The 21,438-nt window shown below is 40.8% G+C and overlaps 1 protein-coding gene across 4 annotated transcripts in view; it reads right to left on the bottom strand.

Annotated features, from left to right (window-relative positions):
- Positions 1-1,414: 1,414 nt before the first annotated feature.
- Positions 1,415-21,438, bottom strand: part of LOC309699707 (beta-1,3-galactosyltransferase 1-like) — a 182,454-nt gene continuing 162,430 nt past the window's right edge. For all 4 annotated transcript variants that reach the window (XM_082522848.1, XM_082522847.1, XM_082522849.1 and 1 more), the window contains one exon: positions 1,415-3,633. In XM_082522848.1, the coding sequence (XP_082378974.1) occupies positions 2,389-3,375 (987 nt within the window). In that variant the 5' untranslated portion in view covers positions 3,376-3,633 and the 3' untranslated portion in view covers positions 1,415-2,388. The remainder of the gene's footprint in view (positions 3,634-21,438) is intronic.

Below are 21,438 nucleotides of genomic sequence, written 5' to 3'. Positions count from 1 at the left end.
CCCGGGTCATGGAAAAAACTCTAACCCAGATGAAGTCCCTAGCATGAGTAGTGGTCAGAAGAAAGCAAAAAAGATATACTGGTCTTTTGGAGCCAAAAACATACAAAAACAGGCGCAGCCAATTCCGCTGCGCCTGGTGCGTGGGGAAAAATGATCAATATGCTTTTTATGACATTTTTGTTTGGTGGTGTGCTGTGTGATTTTTCTAATGTGAAATATGTGCCGTGGCTCCAAAAGGTTGGGAAACACTGATCTGAAGGACAGTATGTAATTTATGCTACAGTCAAAATAGGGAATATTGGTTTGAGACCATGGCACAACCAAAATTACTGTTCACTGCCTTGTTGCCTTTTAAATGGTTGCTTCAAAAACAGGGATCTGATCTGTGACCACTTGCTGACAGTTACCAATTTTAAAGCAACTTTTAATTTTCAACCCTTGCTGAACCCCAATTTCCCACTTTACTGAGACATTTGCCCAGGATTCTGCTGGTTCACCTCATGCTACATTTTCTTTTCCCCTGAACCTCATCCTTTTTGGTCTCTTTGCCAGCCCACAGCCTCATAATTGAAAGATTGTTTTTCATATGCGTAAATTTTCAATATCTTTGGAGTCAAAGCTACTGTTTGTGTGCATTTGTAAATTTCTTCAGAGGAAGGAGGTCACCTCCCCCCATGTTATCTAACAGCCAAGATTCATTCAGAGGGAGGGAGTTGCATAAACTTTCCTTCACATTTAGTCAGTGAGTTTGCACTTTAAGCCTTTATAATGTGAGTGTGCAATAAGTCAAAGTAAAACATGCCAGGAAAACTAATAAACATTTGTCTATTCACCTGAATTTTTTTTTCTTTCACTGTCTTTAACAAAACAGAATTTACAATTAAACTGAATTTGCAGTGCGTGGTTTCACCTGCTTACTTGATCACACACCCCAAGATAAAAACATTTAAGTTCCCCAGTGTGAATAAACGAGAGACAGTGAAAACTAAGAAAGTGTTTTCGGATCAGTTCATTTGGACACATAAATCTACCGCAGTAATTCCTCTGATTCAGACAAAAAAACAAACAAAAAAAAAAACCAGTCAGTTGCTAATTAGACATCTTATTTAATTACAAGTTGCAAGGGTCTGCCTGCCTACTCACCTGCATGGAAAAGAACAGCAGGTCGTTTCCAGAACCATGCCGAGATTTCAGCTTGCGCCCATCAGTTGGGAGCTGGGATCTGCTTCGACTGGAGCACAGCTGCTGCACAACTAATGAAAGGCTTTCACTTCTGCAGCTTCCACAGTGTTTTCCTTCAGAGACCAAAGAAGATCCCTTACAAGCTCACAGGCATATTAACTACCAGGTTATGTGTATAAATCTGAAGAATATAAACTTTCATATTATTTGCCTTAATAAATGCAACATGGAGTCTTATAAAAGCCTTTATTTAATCTCAAGTAATGGAAAAGAAGAAAGCAATCAAAAATGCAATATTTGTTCTCAATATACACTTCTGCTGCTCCTATAGTACATCTGCTCTCCTTCATGTTCAAGTAATAGAAAATAGAATGATCTGCAGCCTCCTGCCAGTACTGCCAGAGACAAATAACTGCACATTACACATCAACAGAAGTTACATTCACTTGGGAATGCAAGCAGCCCATATCTTCTCTCTGTATAGTTGCTTTATCTTTCCTCATTGTACAATAAGATCTGTTGGTCTCTTGTAAGAAAATATGTCTAATTCTGTAAAGAGCACTACACGCTCTGATCATTAATTCCCCTAATCTGCTTTGCTAGAGGGAGCGCAATATGATCTAAATGAGTCATCACACTGTAAACTCATCGAGGTCCTCACGATGACGTGGCTGCTGCAGTGCCAGACAGTACATCCAAATGTTAACACCTTATTCAGAAGTGCACAACAGCTGAAAATACAAGAGGAACATTCATAATTAGAGCCTGTGATGAACCCAAGAAGAGAGCGTCCGGGTCCAGACAAGCATGTCGGCATTTATTCCATCTGCAGTTGGCAATTTTGGGACAGTTTGAGTCTCATGTAAATGAGGAGTTTAACACAAACCCCTCAGCTTCCTGATTTGCAATGTCTTATAAAAATCACTCTGACAATCACAGCCAACCACCTGATTGTTTCACACATTTCTGGAAAGCATTTTCCCAAGTTTGTGCCTAATGTATGAGCACTCAAACAACTTGGAGTGACAGCAGGCAGGATAATACAGAGGGGTTTGCTTTGGCCTCGCACTGTAGAGCTTCATGGTTAAAGAACTGACAGCTTCATTGTTGATATTCAGTATTAGCCAATACAACCAGTAACAGAGAAACAAGTGGTAAGAGGAGATTCAACGCCACGCTGACTCTGTACTGGTGCCAACAGTCCTGCTAACATTTCAGGTGTTTCTTGCTGGTCATGTCGTTCCAGATGCGGTGCATCTCCTCAGGGGAGATCTGGTGGACGGTGACCACCCTGCGGTAGCGACAGAGGCTGTAGGCCATCTTCCAGTGGTTGAAACCACTGTTCTGGAAAGGGTGAATTCCTAACCTCCGGAGGCACACACCAACGTACACGTCCTCCAAGTGCAGCAGCCTGGTGTGTAAGGAGGTTTTGTAGATGAGTTCAGCCACGTCTGCTGAAAAAACGTAGCCGGTGCCAGAGCAGAACGGGGGGTACTTGCTCTCTGGGTACAGATCCCTGGGCATGTACCACTTGCTGCGCATGTCTCTGATTGGCCCACCGTTGATGACATAACCAGTGAAGTACCTCCTTCGGGGCTTTGTGGTAGGCTTCAGGAGGCTAAAGATGAGGTTCTCCATGTTGACAAAGATGTCACTGTCTGTCTTGAGGACATATTGAGCTTTAGAGCAGAAGGTGGCCACCCAGCGCATGCCCATAAGAGTCTTGAGCGTCAGGTTGTGGTATGAGTCAATAAAATCCTCCACTATAATGTCATGAAAGATCTGACTCTCCTGCTCCACCATCTGGTTGAGGACAACATCAGTGCTTCGGCCTAACAGGAAGAGCGTGACCACGCGCACATCCTGAAACGTGCTCTCATCCCCCCATGTCTCTCTGATGGCTTGACGGGCATCGAATTCCTTGTGAGTGGTGCTGATGAGGATGACAAGGAACGGGGGCTCTGACTCACACTTCTTGTCCTCGTTGATGAGGTAGCCGAAGTCGTGTGGGTTGACAGAGCGCGTGCGGATGTTGCTGAATGTGGAGTTCTTGTTCACCTTGAGTGTATTGCGTATTGGGATGTTCACCTGGCCCACGTAGGAAGTAGAGGGGCGGGAAACACTCAGGTACCACAAAGCGCTGGCCCAGCATACCACTGTCAGCAAGTATAAGCAGGAAACCTTAGAAGGCATCTCTGTTCACTTGGCTGGTATTACCAGTGGGAACAGGGTTGGAAATGTTGAAGCCACGCCTCCATGGGTTGTTAGAGCTTGCAGCGCAGCGGGAGGCTGCCTCCGCAACACAGCTGACATTAATTTCAAGACTTCTCTGTAGTCTAGTGCTGCTATTGTGATTGAAAAGCAGAATGGCAGAGATTTCTCATCATGTCCATGCCCTTACTGTGTTCCATCGCAGCTCACAGGACAACTTTCAACTCTTTCTGACAGCATCTAAAAAAAGATGAGAAAAACAGACATAAATCAGAACCACATAATGAAACAGCAGCAGGAGTGAGACAAGGTGAGACATCTAGCATCCTGTGTCTTACATTTTTGAAAAGGCCAGATGTGTGACTTATTTAGCAGCAATTTTTTATTCTCTATTCATTATAGCCTATAACATCAACTCAGCGACTGTGCAAGCAGAAACGTGCCACAGCACATCATTCCATTGCTGCCTCTGACGAGAGGCGCCGTGAGCTGAAGAAAGTGAATATCCCACGAAACACTACCCTACTTTGCCTCGACTTTGACTATCTTCTGTTTGCAAACAGTTTATCTCCCTCTCATCCCAGTGAACTAGACACAGACTGACGAATCAGAGCAGTCACGGCGGAGCAGGAGGAGACGGTGATATTAAGGCAGAGAAGGTGTAATGAGCTCACGGTAAAAATGTAACCTCATTGCCATGGTTGTATTCACCATTCCCTCCCCAGCTACCCTTTCCACACCTTAATGTCACCACCAACTTAGCAGCTTAATTTTGCCCTGTAATGAGCTTCGTTAGTTGGATGTTGTGGAACTCTTTTAAGAATACACGCTGTAATTGGGCACGCTGACATGGGCTATAAGGATGAATATAACATGGAATATTTATTTGGATGCCAGAATTCATTCAAAGAAAACCAGATAAAAACATAATCCTTCACAAACAGACTTATTTGATCCAGGTGTAATCTCTTACGATATCGAAACAGCCTTCTTCTGTTTTTATTCTGAGGAAACACATTTTTGTGTTGTGCATAACTCATGACGAACCAGAGAAAGTGCTACAGATCCTATTAGAGATGCTTCTTGCGCTCTGTTTTAAGATGGAAGTCCTACGATAAGAGCAGCTTATTCTTTTATCAAGCCAAGATTTTGGAATGTCTTGTGGGGCCTGATGGTTCTTTTCATCGGGACTTTTTTCTTATTTCCCCTCACCCTCTCCACCCTCCCCTATCTCTTTTCTCTCTTTCTTAAGCAGAGCCATCAATCTCACGGTCCAGTAGAATCCATCTCATCATGACTGCTTTTCCACACCTCCACACTCTCCATCCACTCAATCACTCTTTCCTCTACTTCAGTGGGCACTTGATCCATCTTTATATGTCTCACTGCCTCCCGCTCTCGCCTTTTTTATTATTTTTTTGATCTGGTTTCACGTTTCCCACACCATCTTGTTTCTTTCCTCACATCAACCATGAACCTTTACCTTCTCTGCATATCATTATTTTTGGTGCGGTGCAATATTTATCACATCAGAGCTCAACTCCACCTAATTGGCAGCTTCTACTGCAATCGGTCTACCTCAAGTTCCACAGCCTCCTCCCTCCCACCCAGACAAAGTCACTACATCATCATATTCATCCCCTTGCCACGACCTCGCTCACCCTTCTTCCCTCTCCTCCCTCTCCCATCCACGTCGGTTTCTTTTCACCTTGAGGAAGCTCTGTCGGTTTCATAATCCTCCAGAACGACTTTATGCTCACAATAACAGATATCCCACTTTAGCGATTCATCTCACGAAATCCTGACACTTAACTTCCTCTCAGAGTAAACTGAAGGATGGCTGTATCGTTTCATGATGCTATGCGACATAAAATTACATTAGCATCTGAATACACTCTTTCCCAAATTATCTTACCCTTCTAAAGCAGTATTGGGTGCTTGGGATCACAGTTATTAACTGTGATGATCATTAACACCAGTGTCAGTGTTAATTTGTGGTTAGCAAAAGGTAATATTGAATGGCAAAAACAGCTCACGCAGTTTACTGATACAACCAACTTATTTCCAGACAAAGAATGTTGGATGATAATAGTAGCAGTCACAAAACATAAAAACTTTATTTGGACATGTGGATTACTTTGTTTTGTACTTCTATTTATCCTTCTCACATGAATTATATACTCTCAGGTGCTGATGTTAATCAAATACACCTACTTAAAACTATCCAATCCAACAGTCATGCATACAGTTGTGGTTAAAAGCTTGCTTACACTCATTATGGTCATTTTAGACTTTTAATAATTTCTTTGACTATACATGCAGTTATTTAAGTCTTTTTATGTGGTGCTGAAGGTTCTACAATTTTTTTTTCAGATTAGCTCAAGTACCGTGTGTAAAAAGCTTCATGGAATGGGTTTCCATGGCCTAGCAATTGCACCCAAGCCTTGCATCACCAAGCACAATGCAAAGCATCGGATGCTGTGGTGTAAAGCAACTCACCCCACTAGCTACAACATGATCGCCCACCAGTGCACAAAGCAAGATCCATAAAAACATGGATGAATGAGTTTGGTGTGCGAGAACTTGCCTAGAAAAAGAACACCAATGGCATGAATTAGAGTGAAGACTGTATGCCAGGCTTTCTCATTCAATACCTTTCTGACCTCACAGATGCACTTTTGGAAGAATGGCCCAAAATTCCCAGAAACACATTCCTAAACCTTGTGGAAAACCTTCCCAGTAGAGTTGAAGGTGTTATAGCTGGGATGTCACTCAAGTTCATATGGATGTGAAGGCAGACAAGCAAATACTTTTAGCAATATAGTGTAGTTTGGAACTATTTCTAAACAACTGCAGTCATCACTTCAAACAACTCTACATTAAGTACAAGTTATCTTGATTTGTCACAACTTTGCCGAGGTCTGAAAGAAAAACCAAATGGTCAACTTCTGATGAGAAGAAATTGGTTAAAAACAACCCAGGAACCACCAAGGCTCAAGCCTTCCATGAGCTGGATACTGCTGGAACACCAGCTTCACTGTTCACAGTGACACAAGTCTGACATAATCACGGACTGTGAGTGTGCCGAGCAAGAAAGTAGCCCCTGCTCCAAAACCTTCAAGCTTGACTGAAATTTGCAGCCGCCAACATGAAAAAGCCAAATGCCTTTTGGAGAAAAATTTTATGTTCACATGATACAAAGATTAAGCTATCTGGCCACAACAACAAGAGCAAGAGTATTTGGAGGAGCAAAGGTGAGGCCTTCAGAGCTAAGAAAAATGTCCCAGCTGACCAGCGTGGTGGTTGTAACATTATGCTCTGGATCTGTTTTGTTGCCATGGGTTCTAGTACATATCACAAAACAGATGTAATAATGAATACGGAGGACTACTGCATCTCCTGTTGCTAGCAACAAGCATCATTGAAATGTCTTGAGCCTTGTGAGCAAAAAGATTCAGTGAAACAACCTGAACTGACCAAGGATGACATGGTAGTTTTGGGACCATGTCCCAAAACATGGTGAAGATCACTTCTATGTTCACTTCTATCTTCACCAAAATGTAATTCAAGTTGAACAGAGCGCTTTTTATATAATAGAAAAATCCAACATGAACAGGTGTTAAAGAGAGTAATCCAAAGGAAACAGGAGCTGGACGCAGTGCAGAGATAAATAGGGAGACAAATTCTTAAATAAGACAAGGTTTTAAATAATCAGGCCCCATCTTATCTTAATGACCTTATAGTACCATATCACCCCATCAGAGCACTTCGCTCTCACACTGTAGGATTAGTTGTTATTTCTAGAGTATTTTTAAAAGTAGAACGGGAGGCAGAGCCTTCAGTTTTCAGGCCTCTCTTCTGTGGAACCAGCTTCTAGTTTGAATTCAGGAGACAAACACTATCTCTACCAGTGTTGGTCAAGTTACTTGAAAAAAGTAATCAGTAACTAATTACTGATTACTTCCCCAAAAAAGTAATCCCGTTACTTTACTGATTACTTATTTTCAAAAGTAATTAATTACTTAGTTACTTAGTTACTTTTTAAAAACACGATTTACAACCTGAATAGGTGATAAAGCGATAGATCTTTCAGCCCAATTCTACTTTTTCTACATAATCCATCATACAAAATGTAATCAAATGGAAAAGTCTCTTTTTTAACTTGTTTTATCAGTTTTAATCTTTTAACTTTATGCATCAAGCAAAAAATTTAATTATATGCAACATCTCTGACTTGAATAAATTAGTTTAACATTTAAACCTATCTTCTGCACATTCCAGCACATAAAATAAAATATTTTTTTGTGTTTACACTCACTCTTTCAAATAGATGCAAGTAAAACACAGCAGAAAATAAATAAAGTCAAAGACTCAGCGGTCCTGTTGCTCTATTTTCACCTGTAAAGCAGGACTGCGGTAGGCGGAGGTTTACCCTGGTGCAGGTGTGCCGCGGTCAGTTGAAGAATCCGCGACTTTCTCTGTGAGTTTCCCATTACTTCGTTGCGCACTCGGTGCTTGCTTGGAAGTTTAGGGGTTTTTTTCGCTGTAAAAAGAAGTTTTCTTCCCACGCACGATGGACGCTAATGTTTTTGTCACTTTTTATGGAATCAAACTCAAAGTAAGGTCAGTACTTCCACGCTTAAACGCTGCACGCTCATACTCTCTCCCACAATCGATATGTGATCCATTGTTGATCTGCACACAGCTGTTGTCACTAACGGCGCACTCGCTTACGTCACTGTTGTGAGACATTCTCGCAAAAAATCACGGTTTTAGTAACACAGTAACGCAGCGTTCCTACGGGAAAGTAACAGTAATCTAATTACCGTTTTTGCAATAGTAATCCCTTACTTTACTTGTTACTTGAAAAAAGTAATCAGATTACAGTAACGCGTTACAAGTAACGCGTTACTGCTCATCTCTGATCTCTACTTTTAAGATTAGGCTTAAAACTTGCCTTTTTGCTAAAGCATATAGTTAGGGCTGGATCAGGTGACTCTGAATCCTCCCTTAGTTATGCTGCAATAGGTGTAGGCAGCTGGGGGATTCCCATGATGCATTGAGTATTTCTTCTTCAGTCACCTTTCTTACTCAGCATGTGTTAATAGACCTCTCTGCACTGAATCATACTTGTTATTAATCTCTGTCTCTCTTCCACAGCATGTCTTTATCATGTCTTTCTTCTCTCACCCCAACCGGTCACAGCAGATGGCCCCACCCCTCCCTGAGCCTGGTTCTGCCGGAGATTTCTTCCTGTTAAAAGGGAGTTTTTCCTTCCCACTGTCGCCAAAGTGCTTGCTCATAGGGGATCATATGATTGTTGGGTTTTTCTCTGTATGTATTATTGTAGGGTCTACCTTACAATATGAAGCGCCTTGAGGTGATTGTTGTTGTGATTTGATAAGATAAGATAAGATAAGATAAGATAAGATAGAACTTTATTAATCCCTCGGGTGGGTTCCTCTGGGAAATTCGATTTCCAAAAAAGCACAGCACCGACAGAAGTTACAGAGTTATACACACACACATATATATAAATACAGAGACAATATAAATAAAATATACGAAGGGGATAAATAGAATAAATAGGAATAAAAATAAAAATACAAGTGAATTGCACATTGCACCGGTTGGTGCTGTATAAATAAAATAAAATTGAATTTGGGCTTTGTAGTTTTTATTAGTGGAGTACAGGGACAAACCAAAGCATTTTGGAAACTCAACCGATTATATATCCTAAATAGTTAGAGACATACTGTAATTTCCTCTAAACCTCAACTTTAGAGGCAATGAAAAATGAATGTATGGTGTTTTGAGAAAGAAAAGCATTCTGAAAATTGGCCAAAAGAATTATTTTGGACTTGCAATTTCATTTACTTGGGAAATAGAAATGGCAAATGGAAGGCTGTTGCCCTATAGTTCTAGTAACACTGACTTTTATTAGTAAAAAATGTTGAAAAGGTAATCATGAAAGGATAGAGTATAAGGCATCAGCACATACAAGTTTGTTTGCTTTTTTAAATATTGATGAGAGCACATGGGTGCTTATTTTATGAGTAATGAAGCTTTGGCAAAAAGCTCAATCATCTTTTTATTCTCTCTTCTTCTTCTTCTTCTTCACTTCTTATTCCATCAAAATCCTTTTCATTTATTGTTTGTTTATTCAGAGATCATTCTGCTTTTATTCCTTGAATCAGTCCAAAGCAGTCATTCTTTAAATATAGTTTTACACTAAGAAATCTCCCTGAAAATACTCTATTAGGAAATATCGAGGAAAATATATTACCATGGATACCTAATCATTTGCACAAATATATGACTCTTACAGATACAGTGGGGCAAAAAAGTATTTAGTCAGCCACCGATTGTGCAAGTTCCCCCACTTAAAATGATGACAGAGGTCAGTAATTTGCACCAGAGGTACACTTCAACTGTGAGAGACAGAATGTGAAAAAAAAATCCATGAATCCACATGGTAGGATTTGTAAAGAATTTATTCGTAAATTAGGGTGGAAAATAAGTATTTGGTCACCTCAAACAAGGAAAGTCTCTTGCCCTCACAGACCTGTAACGTCTTCTGTAAGAAGCTTTTCTGTCCCCCACTCGTTACCTGTATGAATGGCACCTGTTTGAACTCATCATCTGTATAAAAGACACCTGTCCACAGCCTCAAACAGTCAGACTCCAAACTCCGCCATGGCCAAGACCAAAGAGCTTTCGAAGGACATCAGGAAAAGTATTGTAGACCTGCACCAGACTGGGAAGAGTGAATCTACAATAGGCAAGCAGCTTGGTGTGAAAAAATCAACTGTGGGAGCAATCATCAGAAAATGGAAGACATACAAGACCACTGATAATCTCCCTCGATCTGGGGCTCCACACAAGATCTCATCCCGTGGGGTCAAAATGATCATGAGAACGGTGAGCAAAGATCCCAGAACCACACGGGGGGACCTGGTGAATGACCTGCAGAGAGCTGGGACCAAAGTAACAAAGGTCACCATCAGTAACACACTACAACGGCAGGGAATCAAATCCCGCAGTGCCAGACGTGTTCCGCTGCTGAAGCCAGTGCATGTCCAGGCCCGTCTGAAGTTTGCCAGAGAGCACATGGATGATACAGCAGAGGATTGGGAGAATGTCATGTGGTCAGATGAAACCAAAGTAGAACTTTTTGGTATAAACTCAACTCGTCATGTTTGGAGGAAGAAGAATACTGAGTTGCATCCCAAGAACACCATACCTACTGTGAAGCATGGGGGTGGAAACATCATGCTATGGGGCTGTTTTTCTGCCAAGGGGACAGGACGACTGATCCGTGTTAAGGACAGAATGAATGGGGCCATGTATCGTGAGATTTTGAGCCAAAACCTCCTTCCATCAGTGAGAACTTTGAAGATGAAACGAGGCTGGGTCTTCCAACATGACAATGATCCAAAACACACCGCCCGGGCAACAAAGGAGTGGCTCCGTAAGAAGCATTTGAAAGTCCTGGAGTGGCCTAGCCAGTCTCCAGACCTCAACCCCATAGAAAATCTGTGGCGGGAGTTGAAAGTCCGTGCTCGGCGACAGCCCCAAAACATCACTGCTCTCGAGAAGATCTGCATGGAGGAATGGGCCAAAATACCAGCTACTGTGTGTGCAAACCTGGTAAAGACCTATAGTAAACGTTTGACCTCTGTTATTGCTAACAAAGGTTATGTTACAAAGTATTGAGTTGTATTTTTGTTATTGACCAAATACTTATTTTCCACCCTGATTTATGAATAAATTCTTTACAAATCCTACCATGTGAATTCATGGATTTTTTCACATTCTGTCTCTCACAGTTGAAGTGTACCTCTGGTGCAAATTACTGACCTCTGTCATCATTTTAGGTGGGGGAACTTGCACAATCAGTGGCTGACTAAATACTTTTTTGCCCCACTGTAGCTGCCAATAGTGATTGGCTGAGACTGATGGGTTCCACTGCTACAAAACAAGCAAAAAGAAATGAACTGAGGTGGTTTACTTACTTATGGGCTCAGCTATTTATTTTACTGGACTGCTTCTCATTTATTATCAACCTGGACTACTTGGCAGTCAATTTATTCTTGTGCTGACTAAGCAGCTGTATTCATTTTCTATTTCAATGTTGGTGAAACTGCCTTTTCTTTATCTCTGGTCCTCCATAGTTGCTGCAAATCAGGGGTGACAAATGAGCAAGGCAGAGAAGACTATTATCTATGTAGCCTAGCAATGCATACTCCTAGGTAACATTCACAGTGAAGTTTGGTCTGTGTCACGGTCTGAGCTGGCAGATGCAAATGCAGACACCGAAGACAAAGATGGATGTTGAACAGAACGCAAGCCTTTATTATGGTGAAACTGAACAATAAACAAAAGCAAAGAACGACTACACAAAGCTAACAAAACCTAAACTGGGAAGACTAAACACTACATGAAACCTGAAAACTTGGAACAAGAAACCTGAAAACCTGGAGACACGGGGGAAATACACCGGGGAGGATACACAGACGATCCAACAGGGAACAAAGGAAAACACTCACTATATATCCATATGGTAACGAGGAAGGGAGTAACCAAAAGGGGACACAGCTAAACCAAATCTGACAAGAGAAGAAAGGAAGAACGCAAAACTAGATACACTCACAGAAGACACAAGACTGTCAACGTAAAACAGGAAATACAAGACAGACACTGAGGCGCAGACTCGACACTGAGGCGCGACTGACTAGATGGAAATTATGAAAAAAAGAAAGGCAAGGTGACCGAAAGCAACGGCAAGAACTATGAATATAACATAACAGAAAACCATCAAGAGAATTATATATATATATATTAGGGGTGCAACGATATTCGTATCGATATTGAACCGTTCGATACAGTGCTTTCGGTTCGATACGCATATGTATCGAACAATACAAAATTTGTAATTTATTTTATCAACTTTCCGTCTGACGATGCTGTCTGTGTTGAGCGCTCAGTGAATCTGCGTTCGACTACTCCGCCTAGGCTGCACTGTCGAGCGCAGATCCACTGAGCGCTCAACACAGACAGCATAGTCAGAAGGAAGAGCGCAGGGCAAGCTAGCGAGACAGAAGTTAAGCTCTCCTTGCAACATGGCAAATTGAACCTCCCCCACCCTCATTCAGATCTGGCGTTTGGAATTATTTTGGGTTTCATGTGACATATGACCCTGAAGGTAAGCGCGTCATGGACTAAAGTAAAACAGTATGTTGGATGTGCCATGCAATGCTCAATTACATGGGTGGGAGCTAGTGTGTTAGCGCAGTTAGCTCGTTAACGTGTCGGCCGTCTAGCCCCATGCACGGGGCGATCGGCGGTAGCTCGTTAACGGAGATTTGCCGTGTTGTGGCGTTAAGGTCATTTCAACGAGATTAACCTGAAAGCACTAGTGGGAACACAACGAATATGACTGCACATTTACGCCGACATCATCCTAGTGCAAAGACAAGTGGAAGCAGACAAAAACAAGCAAGCATGCTACTAACTTTAGCCGAGTCATTTAGACAGCTGTTAGCACAGGATTCTCCTCATGGGGACCTGATATGTTTAATATGCTGCTGAGAATATAGCCCAGAAGAAGCGTATAGTATAGCTTTTATTTTGGAAAGAGCCATTTCTCTGTAATAAACTCTCTTTTCCAAAGATGAGTGATTCCTCAATCAGATACAGGGCTCGCAAAATCGCTAGCCCGATGTCCTGGGGCTAGCGATTTTTCCAGTCGGGCTACCAAAATCTATCTCTTCCCTGCCCGTCGGGCTATTGTAGGAAGAAAAAATAAATGTCAATGCTTTTGCATTCTTTCAGAAATGTAGCTGGGTAATTATGTCATTGGCATCGGTGAGCCACTGTCAATATGTGACATATTGAAATCGCGTTTGAATTTGCGCTTGTTTTGTTGCTTTCACTTTGCAATCGTGGAAACTGTGTATAGAGAGCGACAGCACTGATCTGTGAGTGATGATCATTTGTGCACCAATTCCTCTGACATTGTCTTATTAATCGTTAGCTTACTATGCAAACATGACAAGTGAAATCTCCCGCAGCAAGCTTAAACATGTGAGAGGTTGATCGCGCAGAGAATCGCTGAGCTTATGTGAGTGCGTGTGTAAAAGCAGCAGGATATATATTTTAGTTCTGCTGAGCCAAATAAGACAGGTCAGGGTGAAGAAGTGACAGCCAAAGAAAAGCTTACCACAAAACGGAGAAGTTATGACAAATCAGACTATAAGGCAAAAAGAAAGTGCAGCTTTATGGTTTCATGGACAAAATAATTTCTGTGGCTGCAATATGACGAGCTAAATAACCAGGGCTGCACATAAGTGGTCCGCAGGTGCGCATTCGCTGTCAAAATAAAAAACACACACAAGGCTTAAGGTTAAATTTAAAAACTGTACTTTTGAGTTAAAATATATATTTATAATTTTAATAAATGACAAATTAAAAAGGCATGAACATTTTTTTTTGTATCGAAAAAATATCGAACCGTGACACCAAAGTATCGAACCGAACCGAACCGTGAATTTTGTGTATCGTTGCACCCCTAATATATATATATATATATATATATATATTAGGGGTGCAACGATACTCGTATCGATATTGAGCCGTTCGATACAGTGCTTTCGGTTCGGTACGCATATGTATCGAAAAATACAACATTTTTAATTTATTTTATCAACTTTCCTTCTGACGATGCTGTGTGTGTTGAGCGCTCAGTGGATCTGCGCTTGACAGTGCAGCCTAGGCGGAGTAATCAAACGCAGATTCACTGAGCGCAGGGCAAGCTAGCCAGACAGAAGTTAAGCTCTCCTTGCAACATGGCAAGGCATGGCGTCTAATTCAGATGTGGCGTTTGGAACTATTTTGGTTTTCATGTGACCCTGAAGGTAAGCGCGTCATGGACTAAAGTAAAACAGTATGTTGGATGTGCCATGCAATGCTCAGTTACATTGGTGGGAACTAGTGTGTTAGCGCAGTTAGCTCGTTAACATGTTGGCCGTCCAGCCCCAGGCACAGGGTGATCTGCGGTAGCTCGTGAACGAAGAATTGCCGTGTTGTGGCATTAACGTCATTTCAATGAGATTAACGCTGACAGCACTAGTGGGAACACAACGAATATGACTGCACATTTACTCCGACAGCATCCTATTGGAAGCAGACAAAACAACAAGCACGCATGCTACAAACTTTACCCGAGTCATTTAGACAGGCGTTAGCACATGATTCTCCTTATGGGGACCTGATATGTTTAATATGCTGCTGAGAATATAGCCCAGAAGAAGCATATAGTATAGCTTTTATTTTGGAAAGAGCCATTTCTCTGTAATAAACTCTCTTTTCCAAAGATGAGTGATTCCTCAATCAGATAGATTTATTTTTTTTATTACTTTGCTGTTTCAGCAACATTAAATTTAAAAAGTGTACTTTTGAGTTAAAATATATATTTATAATTTTAATAAATGACAAATTAAAAAGGCATGAACATTTTGTATCGACAAAACATCGAACCGTGACACCAAAGTAAATGTTGATAGTGATTAAAGTTTAACTCAAAAGTTCTTCTAAGCTTGACCTGACACCATTGACATGATTAATTCTTCAGAGACATGGCAGCTCTTTTCTTCATGGAGAACTCACAAAAAACTGATACTACTATATCACAAACTCATATGTAAACCCAGCTCAAAACGAGAACCAGGTAATGAATCCAACTTTCAGTAAAGAGTCAAACAGCTGGATCCTACAACTCCCACGTAGTACTTAAAGGCACTAAGTCTAAAAAAAAGCTCAAGTTCCAGCCCCCTAGGTGTCACTACAGAATTTCAGATAAAAATATCTGATGTCAGCAGCCAAAGTCAAGATGACCTTTATGTCATTACTGTGATAGTTTTGGAGGCTCCTCTATAGCTACAAGCTACATTATACAACTGTTCATGGCATTTGCATCGTGTAAGTACGACGTAAATTCCATCACCTACCTAGATCTTCTAGCTGTGAGGACTCCATCATGTTTTTTTCATCGGCAATTGTGAAAGTAAGCATATATACTTGCTGTACAAGCCCACTCTCAAAAAAGTTGTGACGCAATGTAAATGTAAATAAAAACAGAAAGCAATGAATGTCATGAACCCTTATTTTATCCACAATAGAACATAGAAAACATAGAAAATCTTTAAAGTGCAACATTTTACTATTTCATAGAAACTTTAAGCTTGTATTCAGCAAAAATCTGGGACATGGGGGAACAAAAGTTGAACACATATGTGGTGAGTAACTGGAGGTTCACCAGTCTGACAAGAAAAATCAGGCAAGAATGAGACAATCTGGAACATTTTTGAGATGTTTTGACGCCATCAGTTTAAAATAAGCTAATATTTTCCTTTAAATAGTAAAATGTTTCAGTTTAAACATTTTATTTTATTCACAGCAGATCAAAAAATAATTTTTTCTATGTGCCAAATATGGTTTTGAATGAGATTAGCATAGTTTCATTTATTAGCATTTTACACACCATCCCAATTGTGGGGTAATTAGGGTTGTATACAAGAATGTGTAAATCCAGTTTTCTTTTATAACATGTATGACGTGTGATCAAAAAATCCTGGCATGTTCAGACAACTTTTATCATGACTACTGAAACTCTTATTCTGCCCATACACAATGTGCACTCTGAGATTTCACTAACTTGCACTTCAAACGTCAATAACTCTTTCAAACTGACCCAAATTTCATGTGAAGGATCATTGCTGGTGTCTCCAACTGAACAATTATCAGTTGAGTCAGACTTTTCAAGCCTCAAGGCTCTGCATCATGTGAGTAGCTCTTTGTTTTAACTGTTCAGTGTATTAACTGTGAAGGGATTATCAAAGTAGAATTCAATTCAGTTTAATTCACAACAACAATTTCCTAAAGTTGCTTTATATTGGAAGGTAAAGAACATACAATAATACAGAAAAAAAAAACAATCAGATGACCCCATATGAACATCATAGGGTTCACCACCTGGAACACTCCCCAGATTTGGCTCCCTGTCTGTCTACATCCACAAAAATTAACTTCAACTTGAAGGTTCACATTGGAACAAATCTTGTTCCTATCACAGAGGCACTTGTGCAATTGACCATAATAGGACTTTCACTGAGATAAGTAACGGAGTGCTAAAAAAGGATCCAGAGATATATCTTAACGGGCTCTTAAATACCTCTTTTCTACTCAAGCACTTTGGACTCACCGTTATTTCTATGTTTAAGTGATTTCTAACAAACATTCATATGTTGCCCAAGGATACTATGGCAACAGTCAGGGATCAAACCATCGACCGTCCAATTAGTGGGAAACTTCCTGAGTGATTGGATGACCTTGAATGTGAAATCCCAGGTAATGCTTTTGACTTTTATGAACCTAATATTAGCATATGTGCAAGTTATGAGCCTAAAACTCTGGCTTCTTTCTACTCTTGGATTAGTATGGGTTAGTATAGAGGGCGAGCTTCTGTTTGTTGGAGAAGCCAATCAACAGAAAGTTGGCTTGAAAATGAATGGAACTGAAACGGCTTATCCTAGCATAAGACAAACAAATTAATAAAGAATTAATTAAAACAAATACATTCTTAAGAATAAAAATCTAGACAAGAATGGGATTTTTATTCAGATATATAATAATATATGGTGTTTCTGTCAGGGTGTAGGGTGGTTAAAAATAATTTTTGAAAGGCATGAATCATCAGCTCTGTTGTCTTTTTAATCAAGTGTCCTCTATACGCCGGAGCAAAAAAGCTTGAAGGCTATGTAGATGTGGGAGTTTCAGTCTCGTTCAATGTTGCACCAGGTAATTGATTGCAATCATTAGTGCTGCGTAGAGTGACCTTGCTTACGGGAAAGAATGGGGTTGGGGGGGTTGGGGTGACTTTGCAGGAAGACAGAAAAACAAAGGCAGCACACGAGTGATTTAATAGACTGTAATGTGTGTCTTCATTGTATTGGAGGTGTAAGAGATGAGCTCAGAGGGCAGACACATCTGAAGGTAAATAAATCATATTCCCAGCGCTGGGCTGACATCTTACACTCCTGCTGCCTGCTCCCATATTACAGATTTAATGACTGACAGAGGGAAAAACAGCAAGCAGCTTCTACCACTGGCTGCTTTCATGACTGCTGATTTAAGCAATGCTGTCAAAACATTTACTTCTTTACATCGTAGCATTATGATGTGGAAATACCATTTGAAAGCGAGGCATGACCTGTAAATATAGCTCAACGCGAATGAACAATGAAGTGGAAAACACACTTGCCACTCTGCATTGCTTAAACCAAGGCTGGTTTAAGCAGTACAGGCTGGTTTTGCATTATGGTGGTACTGCTTTTTAATATTTAATGATTTAATATTATTCCTGCTGAATGTGTGAATGTGTCTCCTGTTCATGTCATGATAGAAAAAGACATAGCAAGAAGGAGCAAGCCAGATGGATGAGTGAATAAGTATGAAGTGGATATTAAAACCACAGACTGTGTTTAAAAGATGAATGTAGTCATGGCGATGTCACTTGGTGGGTTTGGACAAGCTGCAGGTTTAGGGGTGCAATGAACAGATACGCATATCTGCTAATTGGTTAATGAGTTAATTAGTGCTTTCACTACCCAAAACAGAAGTAGGAATTTCTTGGATTTCTCAGAAAATTCCATCAAAAATGCTCCAAAAGACACCAAACGCACACAAACAAACCTATGCCCCTCAACCTCAGATCCAGACAGATTAGATAAAAATATTCCTCCGTTGTATATATTTTGCTACAGGAGCTGTAAACATGCTTCTAATGCTGTAAAGTCAGCATTTTAACATGGGAGTCTATAGGGATTGACTCACTTTTGGAGCCATCCTCAAGTGGCTGTGCTGTTCTGTTTGTGCAGTAAATTTCAGGGACTTGGGCAGACGTTATAATCGTGGCTTTAATCTGCAAATTTAAACGATCTCAAATGCACATACACATTTCTCTCACTGATGCTGAAATGGGCTGTCCACAGCACATAACTCAACACCTTATCTCACGCTCCTGCTGTTCACTATGTGATAAGCTCAACAGGAGGTTTATAATTGTCAGTCACAAAAAAAGAAAAGCTATCTTCTGTTTAATGTTTGATCCTCTTTTCCTCCAATCTTCTGCCAAGTCTAAAATCCATTATGTCAGCTTCAAACATTCAAAAGAGGAATTAATGTGGGAAGAATTTAACAGCAATGGCCAAATTGGTTTGCATCCCACCTAATATGAAAGAGACGCAATTAAAATGTCAGGGCTGGAAGACTCCCAGTGTGGCACCAGCTCCGCTTTTGTTTCCTGGATAATAAAGGAGTCAATGATTGTTGAGGAGCAGCACAACCAGACATATAGTCAGTATTACAGTCCACAGGCTGGACATTGTGGGCTTAGTGGAAAGCCTCTGAATGCAAAGTAGCTTAGTAGTGCCAGAGGAAATGGGATATCAATAGCGGCCAACAGATTTGGCCGCTGTTCAGAAGCCTGATGCTCCACTTCAGTGCTGACTTGAGCCCAAACTGTGCTGGGGCATATCAGTTTATAGACAAGCAGTGTTTGCAGAAAATTCTCAGCATTTGTTTTAAGGTACCTGGAGAATTAATGTCTGCCTCAGAGGACGTTCTAACACTTAGTTTCCCAAACTGCCTGAAATGTAGCAGATAATCTTTTGTGGTGCGCGGTGAACTCTGACTCCCACCCATCTTGGGGACTTATTTGCTAAAGTGACGTTTCTGCTGGATGACAAGGCGAGAAAAAACATGGAGTCTGGTTCCAAAACACAGCTGCATCTTAATCATGACAGTGTTGAGAAAAAAAATAGCTACTACAGTAGACAAGGTGAGTTGTTTTTTTTTTTTTATTATTATTATTTTGCAGTGCTGGGTATTGGAGGAGGCTTTTACTCCAAATAGATTCACTGTGCTCCCCACACCAGCCAGACCTGTGCTCTGAATGCTAAGCTCTCTCATAAATTGTAAATGACAACTTGATTCATGCAGGTAATACATTTTACTGTCCGACTGGGTGACATTGCGGTTATACATTATTGAAGATCTGGGACGATGCGGAGGGAGGACGTTGGAATTATGGTAATACCACTGAGGCATACTCAGCAACAAAAATTAAACATTACGACACCAGCTGGTGAGGACAAATGCTTGACTAGCAAGGACAAGGCTAGACACAGTGCTGCCCCCTTCCTGATTCTTTAGTGTTTTTGTTTTGGGGGTTTTTTGCATATTTTTCATACTTACATAGAGGAATTTTAAAATTAGCTTTTAAAACTCAGCTTTTAAATTTATGGAGGGGGAAAAAATCTATCAAAAAGGACCAGAGAGATGGTGACTGTGAATCTAGGGCCCTCTTGCTATAAGACCAAACCACTGGGCCATGCTGCTCGTGGACTGATGATCTCAAACATGTAAGCATGACATCAGAAAAGGGGCAAATACTTTTTCACCATGTATCACCATGCTGCAGGGGAGCAAAGGTGAAACTGGTATAGGACTGACATTGGATAGTAAGATGGGAATAACCTTCAGAGATCTCCTGAAGATGACAGACTTTTATAGTATTGATGGAATATTTCAGCTGTAGTCACTAGAGAGCCCAGTGGCAAGGCCTTTATCCGGGTGCACATACTCTCTGCACTTCAGCAGTGGCCTGCCTCACATCTCTATACCCACAGTGCAAGCACAATTTTCCACCTACAGGCACCTGGCATCTGCAGTGAAGTGGAAGTGCCAGATTCAGGGGCAAGTTATATTTGAATCTTTGTTTATTGATGTGAAAGTGCCGCAGAGCTGTTGACCACACATCACACCACTGACACCATGTTCGATGAGCAATAAAGTGTATACTTTATCACCTAGAGCAACATAAGAAAGTATTAGTCGGTAAAAAAATACAATAAATAAGACAACTTCTGCAATGCCTTGGCAAGGTCAATGTAATTCATCAATCCAACAAATGAAGAGAAACCTCTGTGAAAGAAGGAATCGATACTACCGCAACAAGTGGTGGACGTAAAGACACACCTGGTATCATCATCCTCACATAGCCATTTCTTTGGCTGTCGTTTAAACACCTCTTCTTTCTATGCAATCTCCCTCCCCCTTTCATTCAAACAATGACCTTAAACCTGTGAGTGTCTACAAGCAGAAGCAGCAGTGGTGAGTCTCTGATGAACTTGTAAATTCTCTGCTATTGATCCAGTTCTGCAGGGTCTGTTGGAGTGATTGGCTATAATTTTATTTTCCCTCAGTTACATCCATCAGCCAGGCAATTAATCAGACTTAATATTATATAATATTGTTAATATAATATTGTGTAAGTACAGTATCTTGGAATGGAAACTTCTATTAAAAGCACCAAATCCATACTACTGTGTAAAATTATAAGATAACACAGCCTGACAGACATAAATGAGTACTTTTGCACCAACAAGATTCCCAAAGAGCTATTAGCCAAAAACTGGTATATGTCAACAGGCTGTGCAGTGTGCCCTAAAAAATACTTGAGGAACCAGGAGAATGGAAATCCAAAGGAGAAGCAGATCAAGAAAAAAATATATACACTAGAAGAACAATATCAGAATGCAAGCAAGAGTAATAGGAATACTTCCAGCAAAGACCTGACACAGCACTTGAGACATGGATTTGGCCTTTCTGTTGATTCATTCACTGTTTGCTAAAGCCTCAGCAGAAATGGTCTCGATGGAAGGAAGCCGTTCTTCATGATGGGACACAGAGAATGGAATAAAAGGCAGCAGCATCCAAAGAAGAGCATCTTCTTTCTTTCAGGAAGCCTGTAGAATTATTCTGAAGAAGGAAAGAAAGCTAGCATTCAGCCTTAAGTTAAAATCAGAGCTTCCCAAAGTGTGGGGCCTGCCCCCCTAGGGGGGGCGCAGAGCCATTGCAGGGGGGTATGAAAGGGAAAAAAAATAAAAAATGCTTCGACGCTGCTAGCACGGGGCTCCCACACAA

The sequence above is a fragment of the Aulonocara stuartgranti genome (genome assembly GCF_965226115.1).
Source record: "Aulonocara stuartgranti genome assembly, chromosome: 23".
NCBI lineage: Eukaryota > Metazoa > Chordata > Actinopteri > Cichliformes > Cichlidae > Aulonocara > Aulonocara stuartgranti.
Note: the sequence above shows the minus strand (reverse complement) of the source record. Positions and strands in the feature narration are given on the sequence as shown.